The following is a 17,418-nucleotide window of genomic DNA, read 5'->3' as shown; positions in this document are numbered from 1 at the left end:
GATGAAAGCGATGCTACCCGCTCCTGAATAGCGAGTAAATGACACGATCTGGTAGCCTGCTGGGGTGAGCTCCTTGCACACCTGGTTATCACCGTCACAGAGCTGGGTTATAGTTTTGAAGAAAACGTCGATGTCAGGCTCAAGGGTATAGTCCGCCTGGCCAACAGGATTCACCAACCGCCAAAGGACTGCATTAAAATCTCCCGGTGTCACAAGGGGCATGGATAGATGTGTCATAGATATGTCTTTTTGACCAGGAGAAGGGAAGGTATAAATAACTGCAGGGAGAATTGCACAAAATTGACGAGCTTAATGTAGACCAATTTATTTTCAATTGGGGATGGAAAGATCGAAGGAGAGAAAAAGTGAGGGAGAGACAAAAGAGATTGGGGAGTGGGGTAGGAAAGATACAGACAAAATCTCGAACGGGAACTTATATCTTTCCCGCCGTTCTTCCAATCATATAGTGAACTGTTTATAAAATTACATACCTCGCCTCGTACCAGCTAGACACTCGGTCCATGCGAACGATTCCGATTATATCAGTGGAGACCGGATGACCTCCACCCACACACGCACGACCCGCGCGCGCACACACACACACATTCATTGTGACAAAAGGATAAAATAGGCCGCGGTTAGAAATGCATAAGAAGGGACCCGAACTGTTAGCTTTGATCAGATGGCGTGGACGGCAAGCGGAGAGATTCAAAGATAGGCCTGTAGCCGGAGGGTCAACGTAGCTGCCAGTACTCTGCGTAAAGTAAAGGGATGAATGGAGAGAAGAGAAGAAAGAGAACATTAACCAGTTTTCATCCTGTGAATGAGAAAGGGGCGGAGAGAGAAGGTCACTACGTTCCTCCTCCCGCCCAAGTTGAGGAATACTGGGGAATCGTGTCAAAACTTTCGTCCGTACAGTGGACGTCCAGATTTGTCCATTCACCTTGTGTTGGTTTTGTCCAGTTCAAGATGTCAGACTTATGGTTAAGGTCGGTACTTCATAAAAGCAACGACGATGACACGACCGATGTATGTATGCATTCACAGGACTGTTTACTTCAAGATAAAAGATATTCCCCACATCGAAACCGCACCCATGGCAAATGCAGACTTCAAGCACTACATTCCACAGATTCAATAGGATTTGCATGGCCGAATGAAGCATCTCTCTCCCTCTGTCATAGATCAACGCCGGTCGAAAGGAACTGGATTCCATATATACAAAAGACCAAACAACGATCGACCGACATGCAACAGTCAAAGAAAATAGTAAACAGGATGTTACAGACATACATATAGGCACCGGGTGTTACAAAATAAATCAGTCTTTAGCGGAAAAAACTGTGTTGCTCGAAGGCGTTGTTAAGTCCTGTCAAGTCGTCTGACTGGAGTTCAAAATCCTGTAAAATGTCTGACAATGTACAACTATTCTGTTAGAATAAGATTGTTCAAACGCGGGTTTTAATGTGAGCATCGATGTAACAGTTCTGTCAAAAAGACTGGTTAAAATGTAAAAGATTTCTCAGGAGTATCCCAAAACACTGCAGTCCATAGCTCACAAACTGTGAATTGCTATAAATAAACTGACCGAAAAAACGGAATGTTTTTGAGTCAGTTTAATTTTACATCAGAATATCCTTCATTTTATTTTTTTTTATTTGTTGACTTGGCAATGGCAGTTAAACCTTTTTTTTTTTTTTTTGTCAGTGGCGTGCCAAGTTTTTGCTTCCCTCCACCCTCTTTTTGCTTTTCATATAGAGGATATTCCCACACTCCAAAAGCCGTCGGGTCTGTTGTGAGTATGACTCGTTCTCATTGTTGATCTTGTGGCTGGGAGTCACGCTCAAACTAAAACTCACGATTTTAAAGTGTGGAAATATAGTAATCCTCTACATAAACAAGAAAAGAGGATAAAGAAAAGAGGATGGGGGTAAAAGTTTTGGGTGTTCCCACTGGCCCCCGATCCATTTGGATACGTCAGTGTATTTTGTGCCAAACTCTCGGTGTCATTATTCTGGGTGCAGAGCAGTAGGTGGATGATTAATAGGCAGTAGTAACGCGCAGTTGGCCAGCCCCTGATCCCAGCAGAGCAAACCCTATTTCCGACAACCCAGAGGGATCAGATATCCTTAGCGAGGGCAGGGCGGGGCGCTGATTTTTTTTTTCTTTTTTTGTTGTCAACGTCTCAGTCAAGGGAAAAACTTCGGATGCTGGGTTTGGATGTTCTGGAAGTAACCGGCATGATCGATCACTGTTTGCGTTTGCTTTCTTGCTTACACGAGCATAAGTACCTGGTGGCTCAGCAAACAAATTCTGTTTGCAGTACCATTCGTCTCCAAAGAACGAGAGAGATGGAGAGAGAGAAAAAAAAAATGTAACGTCAAACAGAGTACGCTAGTGGATGACTGATATTTGAGAAAGTAAGTTTGGGGTAGAGCTTTATCTGCGATGAAAGTAGAACACCCTTTACGTACGTTGTGTCATCAAAAAGTTTTGACGAAAGTAAAGCACCTTTTATGTGATTTGGGTCAGAATGTTTGACAAGCTGTTGAATGGCTGTACTAGAATCACCGCGACACGGACTGAAAATACAAGCTGCACACGCTAAGACTGGGTGCAAAACCATAGACCTAAAGGACCTTATTTCACGGAACACATTCCTAGACGTGTCCCTGTTTAAATGTAACATTTGTAAGAAGGTGGGAATAAAAAAAAAATCGTAATGGTTTACGATTAATAACAGACCTTTATATGCTTTAGTATGCAGAGTTTTCAGAGAATTCACGCAGAGTACTTTCTTTCAGCAGAAAGAAAAGTGCCTAAAAATAATACAGACATTGCCCCAAGTATGAAAAAAAAATGGGGGACAGGCTTTAGAGGAGTGGCTGACTTGCGCTTCATTGTTGGACACAATTTGTCTAATCCCATGTTACTTTGCGGCAAGCAGCTGTTGGTAAACTGCGAAAGCTGTAGTAAAGCGTTGGACTGGAAGGTAGTTTTCCCATCAGTTCACATTACATACTTTGAAACAATAGCTATGAAATGTAAGAGGAAGGGGACAAGAAGAGCATTAGCATCAATTTAGTCGGCTTTTTTGTTTCTTTCTTTCTCTTCCTCGCAATAGCGTTTACTATAATTGCCCAGTTAAAGAGCAACCACATTTCCCTTTATCCTTGTCATCAAAGAAAAATCAAAGCTACATAGGATACACGAGGGTAGACTGCCCAGATAGGCACAGATCTCTTATCATCAGGCGGATCACGTTCTTCCTTCTTGTCCGGACTGGACCCCTACACACCATCCCCGCTTTCCAAAGAGAGGCACTCAATGGAGGCGAGCTGTTCTTTATGTAGTTTTCTTTAAAATTTTGCCATTCCTCACCATGCTTGACTGGGTAGCTGGACCGTTTTGAACCCCTCTGTCAGCCACACAATGATGAGTCAGACATGTCTGGTTTACCTCAGGGCGCAGACTCGTGTCTATATAGTCTTTTTGTTTTATCTGTAAGTTTTTACTCCCAAATGACAAAAGACCAGAAACCTGATTTGTCGAGTCACGAATCAAAGCGTTGGTTGCGATCTGCACTCGCTACGACGAGCTGTGACTTTTTTTTTTTTTTTTTTGCACTGACTGACCTCTCCAACACATGCGCACTACTATCTTTTAGCTGGTCTTTTTTCAGGTATCCAGTGACAATGCCAAATTTTAAAGTGGTATCTAGATACCGGAGATGCTATTTACCACAGGAGCCGTAGGTATAAAGCGGTGTCAAAGATGCCCTGGGATAAAATAACATGAATTAGTTTTCTTGGAGTCTGGACATCGTTTTATAACTTCGGAAACGAAACGCTTTTCCTTGAGTTCCTCTTATTTCCGTCGGGCAAACGTCCTACGTACCCTCGCTTCATAACTACGGTCCCTGGTGGTTGACAGTTATACAGCCCCAGGTATTGTGGTTAAAGCTATTTAAGGTCTGAAGGTAGAGGAAGGTCAGACCTCCGGCCCAAGGCCAAAGTGATCGCCAGCTGAAAAGATGCAGCACATGATGTGACCGATTGCTCGACGGCTGACGCATGACAAGAAGGAAAAACAAGTGAGTTTTGATACTGTTTTGACAGGGCATTGGACGGGGATCGCTAGTTTTGTTTTGGTTTTTTGTGTGTGTGTGTGAAAACATTTATGAATTATACATCCCAGAACCAAAGAGGTGTTTTTTTCCTTCCCAGCCACCACACACACACACCGATGCGAAATATATAAGGATAATACGGTAGTATAACACCTGTCACATAATAATAAACGCGTCTCCCAGTTCGCATCGAGTAACTGAGAAGGATCATTTAAAACTCGCCGGTTCTTCAGCACCTTCTCTCTTGCCTCCATCTGGTCTCTGTTGTCACAAGTCAGCGAGGAAGTGATCTGATTCAGCTTCGGCCCAGTAGGGACCTGCTGTTATTTTGCTGGGTTCGAATAGACTTTTAACCTGTTTCTCTGTACAGTGGAACCTCGGTTAACGAACTTAATCCGTTCTGGAAAGCTGTTCGTTAACCGAAATGTTCGTTATCCGAAACAATTTTTTCCATAAGAAATAAAGGAAATAGATTTAATTGGTTCCCAGCCCCTGTTGACTCGCTATTTGAAAGTTACAGGCTGTATATATATAGGTATTTGTTTTAATGAGAACAGTTATAATGCAATATAAATGGAGTTAAATAAACATAAAAACATTAACGAAAGCATTTAAACAGAAAACTTGCCGTTTTGACGGCGTGGTTGGAAGCAGGTGTGGGGAGGAAGGGGTGGAATTACTGCTTTGAATCCACCTCTATGAGCACACGTGACATTATAAAATCGGGGAGACTTCCCTTTTCTGTAGCTTTGAGGTTGAAGAAAAAAACTTGTCCAGTGTCTGCTTCTTCTGCCTTTTTTTGTAAAACTCTTCGGTAATACGACATCACATATCCGACAGACGCATGCCACCTTCATACTTTGAAATCATTTCCTTTTTCAATTCATTTGTTGGCCGCGTCCTTGTCATTACCTCACTACTATTAATTGCTCTTAATCTTCTTTGGAGCCATGATTGAGGATTATCTTATTAAAATAAAGCACAACAATCACTAAATAAGAAGGATGCGCACAGGTAAGGAACGACTGATCGTAACTGTCTCGAGCGCGAATGATTACATGCTGGTCGGTCACGTGTGGTTCACGTGGCTGTTCGTTATCCGAAATTTTGTTCGCTATCGGAGACAAATTTTTAACGAAATTTTTGTTCGTTATCCGAAATTTTGTTCGCTATCCGAGACAAATTTTTAGCGAAATTTTTGTTCGTTAACCGAAAAATTCGCTATCCGAGGCGTTCGCTAACCGAGGTTCCACTGTACATGACTTTGCCAAGATATATATATAGTGGTTTCTTATATATATATAAGTGTGTGTGGTTTTTTTTTTTTATTTTACTACATAGTAATGCACATTTCTGTTTTTTTTTTTAAATAGGAGTGCGCAAACTCTAAATGGTGGAGGAAAACATCAGCACATAATTTTTCAGTGCGTTTTGATGAGCCCTTGTGTCTTTCCGGGGACCGTAGTTATGAAGCGAGTCTTTTCCTCGAGGCAAAAGATGGGAACTCAGGGAAAGGTATCTTGTTTCTGAAGTTATAAAGACACTGCGGACGCACAGGACCCCTTTGGCACCGTTAATTTATAACTACGGCTTCAGGGGTAAAAGATCTGCGGGGTCTGGAATCCACTTTATTATTTGGGAAAAAAGACGCTTGTCCTTGCGTTCCCCATGTTGCCCCACGACAACGACTTACCCTCGCTTCATAACTACCGCCCCGAATGTAAAATGTTTAGGAGGCATGACTGAGATGGCTTCCTTGAAACTTGTTAGAGGGTCTTGTTGTTCCTGTACCTTTATAGGACAGTCAAGCCAATAACACCAATGTTGTCTCCTTAGGACGACTTTCCAAAGTTACATATGCATCAATTGCTCAACAGCCGGGGCTTGTGTGATCTATCGTGCTTGGGACTGATATGTACGCAGGACAGGTTATCGGCTTGACCGGCTTGAAAGTGAGCACCAGACGTTAATTCCTGCCATGAAAACACCATGCACTTTCCTTGCTGACGAAGACAATGAATTATCTGTCTTTAACCAGGACTTGCATAAATGTCACTATAGAGCCTCTTATCAATTATTATTTTTCCTTAAATCCAATCAACTGACTCCCGTTATGTCGTTGCTTCCAGTTGTTAGGACCGATCAAGGGTTAGGAGGTGGTGGTGGGAGGGGGGGGGGGAACTGCGTTGCATGATCTTTTCAATCTTTATAATTTTGTGTAAAGGTTTTTTATTGACACGAGAACGCACTTTTCTAGTGGTCAGGAATCACTCAAACAAAAAAAGACACAGAGAAGAAAGACTATTATGATTAAAACCAGGGACCTATACCTGCATGGAAATTTTTCTAAAGCAGGTTCTGGTAAAAGCTTATCACAATACATCAACTGAAACTGTCTGACAGCACAACAAATGCACTATTCGTCTATGATTACTTGCACTCAAAAGACCAAACGCATATGAAAAGTGTTATTGACAGCTTAACACCACCAAATTATTAAACGGGTTTTCCTATTTAAAACGATAAACGCGAGTATTATTTCCTCGATCGCAGAAGAGCTCCCATTAAATCTCGAAGGCCGTAAAGAACAGTCCATGGGATCCTGAATTATTTTAAGGCCACCGAAAACACGATGAGAGTGAGAGCGCAGCTTGATGGGGTTAAAAAGCTATACCGAGGTTTTTCGGGTTATTGCGACAACTTGTCAATATTGTACATAAATGCACGGCCTTGCGCAACAGAAGACACCAGATACGTCACTCATCGACGATGAAAACTTACTCTATAGTATAGATGTATATATTCTTATATAAAATAGTGCCTTTGCAGATATGAAAAGTAGCGAAACATTGTCAATTCGCTAAAATTTTTACAAGATTTACTTTGCGCAGCACATTTAAAATAATTATATAATAATTAATAATAATAATAATAAAAAACTTCTGTTTGGAATTTTACTATCGATCTATTAAACAAACGCGCCAGTAGATGAAGCCAGATCTAGCTGCTATGATGCCATGATAGATCAAAAGCGCTTGCACACACACATACACCTACATTTCTTTTATAGACTGCCAGAGTCGATCTTGCGTAATACGTGAAGTAAACCTCTCTATTTAGATTTTAAAAAAGCGCTTTTAAAGATCAATTAGTTTGAACGCAGTTAAAATTTATCAGGGTGTTACAGAAACATTGCAACGTTCTGTACGCTTCAGGTTTCCATGGTGCACTCCTTTCAGCAGAGAACCACACTCGCACAGGTGTCAGCCGACAGACAGGTCGCAATGAAAGCACGGAATTGTTGCATTGTGCCACTTTCGGGACAGCAACACAGGCTTAGGGTGACACCCGCCAAAGTCTGTTAGAGTCCTTATAGTCACACTTTAGTTCAGATTTACACTAAAGCGTTGCAAAAAAAAAAAAAAAGTTACATTGCCAGGCTTCATTGATACAACTTCATGGGTTTCATCGACTAAACTTCTCGTCGTTTTCATCTGCAGCAAAAGTGACGCCAGGTAGCGACACACGGTCCAACTCTTGGCGGCAGGACTTTGCAGACGACAGCCAAACGAGTGTGTATTTTAGATGTTTCAAGCGTTCTTTTTTTATATACATGTAGTCTGCTGCTTACATTCCTTGACAGTGAAAAAGTATACATGGGAAAAATTACGCGTCCAGAGAAAACAAGAGAAATATCAAACTTGGCAGTTGAGAATATAATGACTGAATACATGATAACATTTAATGATCAAACATTTAAGTTAATGGTGATGGTTAAAAATGCCATACAAATGTGTTACATAGGTAGCAAGCTCAGTGCCAAATTCAGATTCTAGAACAGAACTGATCAAATTTAACAGGAGAGTAAGGGGGTTGAGCTGCGTATGTTAATGAACTGCCATTAATGAACAGGGATGTGTAGGGATTTTTTTCGTAGTTGCATTGGCTAAAGTTAAGCCCAGTATATAGGTAAGGCTCCTAGAGAATAAAAGGCTATAGTGGTTTACATTTTTTTATTGACTATAGATGTTGCTTAGTGCAAGATACAATATATATTTCTCCCAATCTGAGTAAATAGTATCCATTCTTAAGATAAATGCTACAGACATCATTATACACAGAAGGTGACCTTTAGTCCACATATGCACCTAATTAACATATTATTCCTTGACAATGTAAACATATCCATGTATGATATCCTACTGTCTGATGTGATTACCACTTTCTGTACATGGTGATATTTGTAGATGTTTATCTTAAAATTAAAGTGGAGTAGGGGAGGATGTTTTGTAAAATAGTTACTTGCAGTGAGCTTTATTTTGTCGTTAAAAGAAAAATGCACCCCAGTAGACATTTAAATATACCTAATTTGCTTTAGGGTAGAACTGGCCTTGTTTGTGAATAGAAATGGCTAACAAGAGATGACATCAGGGGAATGGGTGGAGGGGGGAGTACAATGCTTCTTGAAAAATGTTTCACTTGCTCTGACTGTTCATGTGCAGGTCAGGAAGACCAAGTATAGAGCTAAGAGCAGGAATATGGGGGCTGCAGGATGCTTCCTTCTCCTGCTGACAATCAGTGAGCTTGGACTCAATACCTTGGTGGTGTCGCAAATAACAGAGCCAACTAGTGATCAATCTGGTATGTTCTTCAAGCCCTTAGAGTTTTTGAGTTCAGATGGCATTATTATGGAGAGTGAATGGAAATATTTGCTTGTGAATTGAGTAAATCTGTGTGTTTTGTGTCTGTATGTGTATGAGAGAAAGAAAGTGTAGATAAGTGTATGAGTGAAAGTGTGCATACATATGTGTACATGTATAAAATAATTTTGTTAGAGCTATGCTTTGGTCATAATGTCTTTATGAAGCATTCCACAACATATCTCATGTCTCATATGTATATCATTTCTCATATTCCTCCTTAACCCATCTCCCAGAAATAAAAAAATTCTATGCTAGCTAAAAAAAAAATATGTCCATGCAGACACAAAATTTAACATTGTAATGTTTGCTTTCTTTCAGGTAGCATACATTCAGGCACCTTCTATGCCTTAGGGTTAAAGGAGAAAGATGAGATGTTCTTGGAGAAATATGTGAGTTACGGAGATAAAGTTTCAAACTGCATTTTTTATCCATGTTCTTGTTTGCCTTTTGCAATGCACACATCCACATTTAGAGAAGTTTATTTGTGCACACACACACATGTATGCCTGCATCATCATATTTAATGTCTGCATCAAGTGTGATCAAAACTTTTTCAAACTTGCATGCAAACACTGATTTAGAGACATATGGAAGGAGGATAGAGTGGCAGATAAGCCTTTACTTTAAAAAACAAGTAGATTACAAGTTTTATAACCATGAAATCTATATTGCACAGTACTGCTCATGACAGTAATTACATGACATTTATGAAATTGCTATGATTGCAAAATTCAGGATATTCTTGCAAGATGTTTGCTTCTTTGATAGATTAATGCCACTCTAGCAGCTGCAAATTTCAGTGGAACCATTGATCTGGAATATGTTAAACAGTGAGTAATTTTTATAGTTCTATAGTTTCTACATAAGGTACAATTATTTGACTTAGAAGTATTAATATGACTGATGCCTGTTATGGAAATCTAGGTATAAAGGGAAACTTCTTATTTAGGGTCAGGTGTTCAAGGGACACAGCAGAGATATGAAACAGCCTGTTCTTGTACCTGGGCCATGTTTTTTTCATCTGTACTAGACTTTTAAATTTTTCTTGCCTTTCCTCTTTTTTTTAAAACTCTGTACAATGACACATTGTGAATATTACCTAAGACAATATTTTTCATTACAGAGAACAGTGTTTAAGTTTCCATGTGCTGTTGACAAGTAGAAGAGATGATAATAGTTCAAACCTATTTATGCTTCTGGAGGGAGTAAATATCATTATGGATGGTGTCTCAAATCCTGTCAACATCACAACTGTTAGTCTGGACTGTAAAGGTATTCTACAAAAGCTCAATATATGTTCTTTTCTTACTCTTAACATTTCTTCCATTTTACATGCTCTTACATTTTGCTTTCAGAATAGTGAGGCTATGGTAATGTTTTCTTGCATCTGTAGAAAGCTAACCTAACACTGCTACAATAAGAATTTTTTTTTTAAAGAAATTTACTTTTTTATGGGAATTATTGGAAAGTTGATGCTGTGAGCTCTTGTTCTCTATCTAAAGGGTGGAAAGGCAGATTGTACCTTAACCAAGATGGTTAAGTTTTGTGTCCCTGTTTTGTTTATTTTTTGGCTGTGAGTTTCTGGTTTTATTTTTTTTTTTTATCTTAAATCATAGGAACTTCAGTTGCTGTTAGACTGTTTATACTGGGCCGAGTCAACAAAACAAACGAAGAGATCTTGCAAAACTATGTAAGTTTAATGTTGTTTTTAGCTACCTTAGGTTTGGTTTTTATTTATTTTTTTTTTTTTTGCAAAGTAAAAGGGCAGGGCTGTGTAAGAAATAATGTCACTTATTCACTTAAGTGAAAAATAATGAAGTTCACTTTACATCCAGTTTTAAAGCGTAATGCAAGTAAAGCATGAAACTAAAAATGTTGAAGGTTAATGGAACACAGTACTGTCATTAGTCACAAAAATGCATGGGGATTTTCAAATTCAATTTTTGAAAGGATACAAGTAGATATAAATGTAAACTTCATAATGGCATTAAATGCTGCAGTCAGTGTGTGAGTTCTGAGCACATGCTAATGAAAGATAACCTTAACAATGCGTCCATGTTTGTGGGGAGAAAAAGTTTGACATCATTCAGAAATGCAGTGAGAATTACATTTTTTTACTGTAAAGTATCTTGTAAACGGAAGAGAACAGTTATGCACCCAGATGGGATTAGTATCAGGCTAGTTTTTAGATATGTATGCAAACATTATTGACTAACAGTTGTATGGCAATCTGTCCCTTTGACCCAAAACCACATCGACCATAAACCATATCAACCTTGTCCCAGAGTTAGATGGACTCCTGCCATGATGAAATCATCCCACGATTTATATTCTGGGCATGGGTGATTCATCTTTTGGTGTTGGAATAATTTGGTTATGGTAAAGGTCAGTCTAACTCTGGGATGAGGTCAGTGTGGCTGGGATGATTTGGTTTTGGGTTTAGGTGACCATTGATCATAAATCAATAATGAACATAAATTACAATGGAGAACATAACAACACCATAATTGACTAATGGAATCAATAATGTGGATAATTTTATAGTGCACTTCCCTACTTCTAGGGAGGCTTAAAGGGCTGTTCAAAAAAAAAAGTATTAAAAAATACAAATATAGATAGCACACATTCATGGACTAAAATACATAAAAAAACCATATGCAGAGACCCAGCAACACAACATTAAAAGCAATGAGATATCACAATCAAGGCAAGGTGGAGGCAGGTTAGTGTGAACACTTCATTAGAACTTTTGTTTTGAATGAGAATCCAAACACCCATGGCTTTGGAAGAGAAGTGTATTAATAATGATAAGTGACAACCTCTTTTGTTTTTTTTTACAACAGCTCTTGAGAAAAGTGGACTACATGGGAGAGTGGAGCGTGGACTTCAGCAGTATGTAAGTTAAAGCAGATGGATTCCACCAAGTGCATATTATTGATAGGCATCATAATTAATACAGCAGCCTTCAGCTTTGCTTTCTCTAGGTGACTCCAAAACTCTAGGGCTGGATTGCATTAGTGTTAGCATCTCTTTTTTATTTTTTTGTTCTTAAATCTCCCTGAAGGTTGCAAATTACCACTTTACATCATGAAGCCATTGAGCTTTTTGGAGAAGAGCATGGTATATTATATTAATGGTTACTTTTATAATTGAAAATGAGATTAAAATGTTCTTGAACACATCCCAGACATTTTTTAATGTATTCCAGTTAAATTCTTGAAGACAGAATTCTTTTTCTCTCTCTGTTAAACAGAACAATTAGAACTTAATAGAGCAGAAATTAAATCTTGCCTGTTAATTTGTTGGATTTGCATTGCATCCCTATGCTTCTTGAGTAGTAACAAGGAACAAACAAAACAATTTGTTGGATGGCTTACTTTGATTTAAAACAAATACTCATATCGGCATATATCTTTGCAAACCACACTGCACATATATACATGCTTATAAATGTACATACATAGATTTTTGTTGTTATACAAAATTGATCAGACACCTGAGGCTATGTTTCAGTGAGCAGATTCACCCTGTAGGCAGGCGCCACATTCTGAAAGAATTTGTTTTGCTAAAGGCAGGATTAGTGGTTAACACACAATAATGATCCACACTTTGTTGGTAACAATCACTTTACTGTTAGGGTGACACCATAGGACCTCCAATCTATACATGCATGTGGTTAGGTGGTTTGATGGTGCAGTAATAGGGCACTTTTTGCAAAGACAAGGAGAATGCATTTATGCATGCCCATGTGCTAAGTGCGAGGGGCAGAGGTAAATATATGAAAAGGTAGGGGGTAGAGAAGCATCACAAAGTGAGACCTACTTTGAAAAACACTTTTATAAAGATATTTTTGAGGGTTTAAAGTTCTTGTTTTAGTAGAAAATGAAAATGGCAGTTAAGGATGTTTCTGCCTTCCATTTGTTTAGAGGAAACTGTACAATGGCATTTGTAAATGGGACAGTCCTCAAAGTGCTGGTGGCTGTTGCCAATTCAACACTGCATAGTCTTAACGGAACTAAAGTCAACGTGACAGCCACAGCTTCCTACAACATTACAAACAGCACTAACAACCCAATGTGTTGGGATGTGCCATCAGAGCTTAATGGTATTTTATTATTTCTTTTTCCTTTTGTTACCTGCTCTCACATTATTATAGTGTGCATTGTGGACACTTAGCATGTACATGTGTTGTGCATGTTTGCGTGTTCATGCTCAGACGTGAAAGAGAACGTGCAGATATATTATGTATACATATATTAGTATATATGTATAGGGGTGTGTGTGAGTGTGTGGTGTACTTATGATGTGTGTATGTTTGTGCATGGACTCATGGACAAGGACATGAATATTTGTGAATGCACACTTGTGTGGATGCAGGTGTGTGAGTGCATACACATAGTGTGTACATGTTTCTGCTTATAGGGATATGTACATATATGTTTTTCTGTGCATGCCATTGTACAGTCATTGCATCTACCCTTCTGTGTATACATACAAAATTAAATTATCTTCTAAATCTGAAAATCTTTTCACTAAGAATGTCAAAGTGGGCAAAAGTTTTGCCCCTACCGGAAAAAATGCATCCTTCAAAGTTTCTTCTGTGATGGGAAAGATGACTGCGGCGATAATAGCGATGAAGCCAATTGTCTTGGTAGGCTGCTGTTCAGTCTTTTTTGCAATTGGAGAATTAGGGAGAGAAGGAGAGATGGTGTTTGTGTATGTACCTGTGTGTGCATGGGTGTGTGTTTACATTCCATACATACAAATAGAGGGCACAGGCTCATAACAAAACATAGAAGTGATCCATTTTGAACTTAAATTAGCGAACCTATGATATTATATTTGCATGGCCCACGACAGTTCATTCTCATAACTATGCTTCCATATCACTTATTTACAAGATAATGTAACAATGTTTGTTAAATCTTTTTTGGGTCATATTGAGAGATATCTTTGAGGGGACACATTATTAAGGTTCAGCAGTTTATGTTATTGATCAATGCACAGACAACTGGCTTAAGTGGAAGTGGGTAGATAACAAGAAAATCCCATGGGAACTGTGGCTTTGAAGAAACTATGCCATTTGCAAATTTGCAGTTATATCAGGAAAAAAAAAAGAAAGAGCGTGAATGAGAGTGAATTGTATATCTAAAAAAATAAGAGTTCTTAGCCAGTTTAGAACCTAATCATAGAACTTGATTTCAGTGGGTCTTAAGATGGCCATACAGCTTTATTGTATTTTACAGAATATGTTGGGCAACAGTGCAGCAATTTCTCGTGCATGAACGGTGGTTCCTGTATGTTCAGACAAGGTCAAGGGCAATTCTGTATGTGTACGTCTGGATTTTCTGGTTTGACCTGTAAAGACACAAATAAAAGTAAGTGACTTCTAGAATGTTTAACATGCACTATTTGTTGTTTTGGTAGAAATGCATCTTTTTATCTCTGGACCATCCCATTAAGGGTTCCTATCTTCCATTTAACATTTCTGGCATAATGTAATGGAGTTTATTTTTTTAAACTCTGGTCCACGTTATTTTTGTCCTTAGCACAGAAAACAAAGATTTCAAGAAAATGAAAACTTGGCCTCACTTTGAATTGCATGTGCCCTGTGGTACAACTTAAATTATATCTTAATGCTTTACTTACAGCTCACACCTGTGAATGAGAAAATGTAAATCATAGCTCTATAGCCTAATTACATTGATACACCCATATTGAACTAGCTATGCTATGGCTCAATTGGGTCATACACTTGTATTAAATGCATTAACTCAATTTAGATGAATTGATGCAATTGAGCTACAGCTATGAAGATGGTCGCATCTGTGGGTACGAAATGTATAGAAATAGTTAAAGATCACAGGATGTAAAAATTGACCTTGTGACCAGAGCAAAAGGATGTTTTGGGGAAGGAAGGTGGAACAGACTTGTGTTTGAGTCAGTACAAAAGTTTTTCTTGCCTGGCTTTTGTTCAGCCCAAGAAGTGTATGCAGTGAACATAACTGTGCAGTACAAGTGGCAGGCAGACTTCATTGATCCTATGAGTAACATGTACAAGAACTTGTCCAATGGTATCATTGCTGGAGTGAGTAGCATGCACTATTTCTTAAAAATATAATTTCATGAAACTCCCATTTTGTATGCATGTTCCTTTTCCTCTATATCACATAGTGTCGTGGATTCAAAATATGTAAACAAAGTGTCTGTGCAGTAATTGTACTAGATACATTTGGCTTACATTTTCACATTTATAGTTTGTTTGGGTTTTATTTGAGCAAAAAGATTGAATGCAACAGATGGAGTTATCAAGGCTTTAATGTATGAAATAAATTGCCATACAGTAGCATGTTTTGTCGCTGTGGCATTTGCCTGTAACAGCTATAAGTAACGAGTCAGAATGGTTTTAAATAATTATTAAGTATTTTGAACCTTACATGTTTATTCTCTTCTGTGATATCTCCCACCTGCATTATTGAGCATTAAATGGTGGAAATGTCTTAGAAAACTAGCTGTACATTTCATGGTTTAGCACATTTTTATACAGTTTGAACAGCTTTGTGACCAATTAATACAGATTATTTGTCCGTATATTTTTGACAGGTGAATTCAACAATGTATGGGGCCATTCACTATATTTCCTCCAATGTTCTCAATATAAGGTTGGTGAACAGAAAGGTCAAATTCATACAGGCATTGCAATGTTTCAGTAAAAGAAATTTATGTTGTTTTTTTAACCTGGCGGGTGTACATAGGTCTTTTAAGAACAACTCTGAAGATTTTAAGATATCTGGGCCAATTTGTAGTAAGAAAAGTACTATTTACAAATTCAGCTATTCTGATTTTGCTTAGGGATGGAGGTGATAACAGCTTGGTTGTCACAGTGGCTGTCAACTTCTCAGGAGTGCTTGATGCTGTGGAGATATCTGCTAGACAACAGAAGCTGCAGGAAAAGGGATTTAGCATAGGTGCTAAAACCATCAATGTGACCACCATAATACAGGCCAGACAAGGTTGGTCAAGGCATGCTTATTTCTGTTGTGATTTTTTTATTTGGGATAATAGTGAGTTATAGATTTCTTTAAAATTTTATTAAAAACTAATTCCTTTAATAATTAAAATGTTTGAAACACCGCTGTGTTTGATGTGCAAACATTTGACACATGAGTTGCATATATCTTCTACAGGTCCATGCCAGATACGCTCCTGTGGCAATGGACTGTGTGTTGTTGTGATGGGACAAAGATCAGAGTGCCGTTGCATGCCTCAGCAATCACCTGAAAACTGCGACTACATGGGTGGGTATTGCATGGCCTGTTTTGTGTTTTTTTAATAAACTGCTGTGTATTTATTAGTCCTGCATTTTGGCAGTGGTGGAGATTTCAGTGACTGCATGGACTTCATGATCTCATTCTTTGGAATTCTCACTAAAATTTGACTATAGAGACTGTGTATTAAGTATGACAAACACATCGGTCCCTGATGGCTATGTTGGGTGGGCTAGCTTACAAGAACACAACGAAGATCGAAATTGCCGCACAACTGTAGATTTTATTCAGAGTTTTACTCGGCGGCAGGCCTGCTGTCTCTCCACTCTCACTTCCCAATCAAAAAAGCCTCCCTCAACCCTCAGGCTACGCTACTTTTTCTCTCTTCTGTCGAATGCTCCAGAACCATCCACCCCCTTTTCCCACGGTTTCATCACAACCATTTTCAGCTCTTGTGGTCTCCACCACCCCATCCTGTCTGGTCATGGTCTCCCCAAGTGGCTCAGGCAACTTTGTAACTTCTGGTGTAACAATAGGCCCAGTTGCCAGTAGCCACGGGTGGGCAATTCAAGGCTGGCTATTACGTATGCAGCCGGCATGAAAAAGGGACAGTCCTGGGAGCTGTTCGACACCAACCCTTTACAAACAAAGACATAACTTAGTTCACTGCTAGAGTGCTACATAAATGTTCTGAGGACACCCAAATAAGAAAATGGTGGTACACTGTATAACTTCTATTATTATTTTGTGAACATTTGTACATATGCACACATGCGCATGAATGTTTATGTGCTTACAAGAGAGGGTTTCTCATGTTCATATAAAGTATATATAGAGCTTTTTGCAAAGTGAGGATATACTGTTATTGTTGTCAGCAAAAGCATCCTTCATTATTATCTTCTCATTTTGCGAATATTTCTTGGACCAGGTAAACAACATTTTTTTTTAATCTAGTCTATAAAGCTGCCTTGTCATGTTTTGCAGTAAAAGCTGTAGAACACTTTTTGTGCACATACATGTACCTCTCGATGTATCTCATTTTTCAGACTGTGGGATTAATGTCTGCCGGAACGGCATTTGTATCAATGACAGTTACTATGGAGGATATGTATGCAACTGCTCACAGTCCTTCTCTGGAAATTCATGTGAAGGTAAAGTGTGTGATTAACAACTTGAAAACTGATACAGACTGTTCCAGCAGGATGAGATGCAGCTATTCATTGATCCAAGCAGTAGGTTTATTTTGTTACAAACCAGTGAAAATATGTCCATTTTCTGTAATTAGCATCAGTTATCATTTATGCAATTTTACTTTGAT

The 17,418-nt window shown here is 38.7% G+C and overlaps 1 protein-coding gene across 4 annotated transcripts in view; it reads left to right on the top strand.

Annotated features, from left to right (window-relative positions):
* LOC112575112 (neurogenic locus Notch protein-like) overlaps window positions 1–17,418 on the top strand; it is a 50,526-nt gene that overhangs the window by 5,937 nt on the left and 27,171 nt on the right. For 3 of the 4 annotated variants that reach the window (XM_025256697.1, XM_025256696.1, XM_025256694.1), the window contains exons 2-16: window positions 7,630–7,701; window positions 8,632–8,770; window positions 9,151–9,221; window positions 9,601–9,662; window positions 9,956–10,104; window positions 10,449–10,522; window positions 11,676–11,728; window positions 12,759–12,937; window positions 13,370–13,483; window positions 14,079–14,210; window positions 14,811–14,920; window positions 15,436–15,494; window positions 15,685–15,845; window positions 16,020–16,130; window positions 17,147–17,251. In XM_025256697.1, coding sequence (XP_025112482.1) covers window positions 8,668–8,770; window positions 9,151–9,221; window positions 9,601–9,662; window positions 9,956–10,104; window positions 10,449–10,522; window positions 11,676–11,728; window positions 12,759–12,937; window positions 13,370–13,483; window positions 14,079–14,210; window positions 14,811–14,920; window positions 15,436–15,494; window positions 15,685–15,845; window positions 16,020–16,130; window positions 17,147–17,251 — 1,483 coding nt within the window. In that variant the 5' untranslated portion in view covers window positions 7,630–7,701; window positions 8,632–8,667. Of the gene's footprint in view, window positions 1–3,847; window positions 4,094–7,629; window positions 7,702–8,631; window positions 8,771–9,150; window positions 9,222–9,600; window positions 9,663–9,955; window positions 10,105–10,448; window positions 10,523–11,675; window positions 11,729–12,758; window positions 12,938–13,369; window positions 13,484–14,078; window positions 14,211–14,810; window positions 14,921–15,435; window positions 15,495–15,684; window positions 15,846–16,019; window positions 16,131–17,146; window positions 17,252–17,418 lie in introns of those variants that run through there. The other variant, XM_025256695.1, reaches the window with a different exon arrangement.

The sequence above is a fragment of the Pomacea canaliculata genome, linkage group LG11, assembly GCF_003073045.1.
Source record: "Pomacea canaliculata isolate SZHN2017 linkage group LG11, ASM307304v1, whole genome shotgun sequence".
NCBI lineage: Eukaryota > Metazoa > Mollusca > Gastropoda > Architaenioglossa > Ampullariidae > Pomacea > Pomacea canaliculata.
The sequence above is the reverse complement of the archived record's forward strand: the minus strand, read 5'-3'. Positions and strand labels throughout refer to the sequence as shown.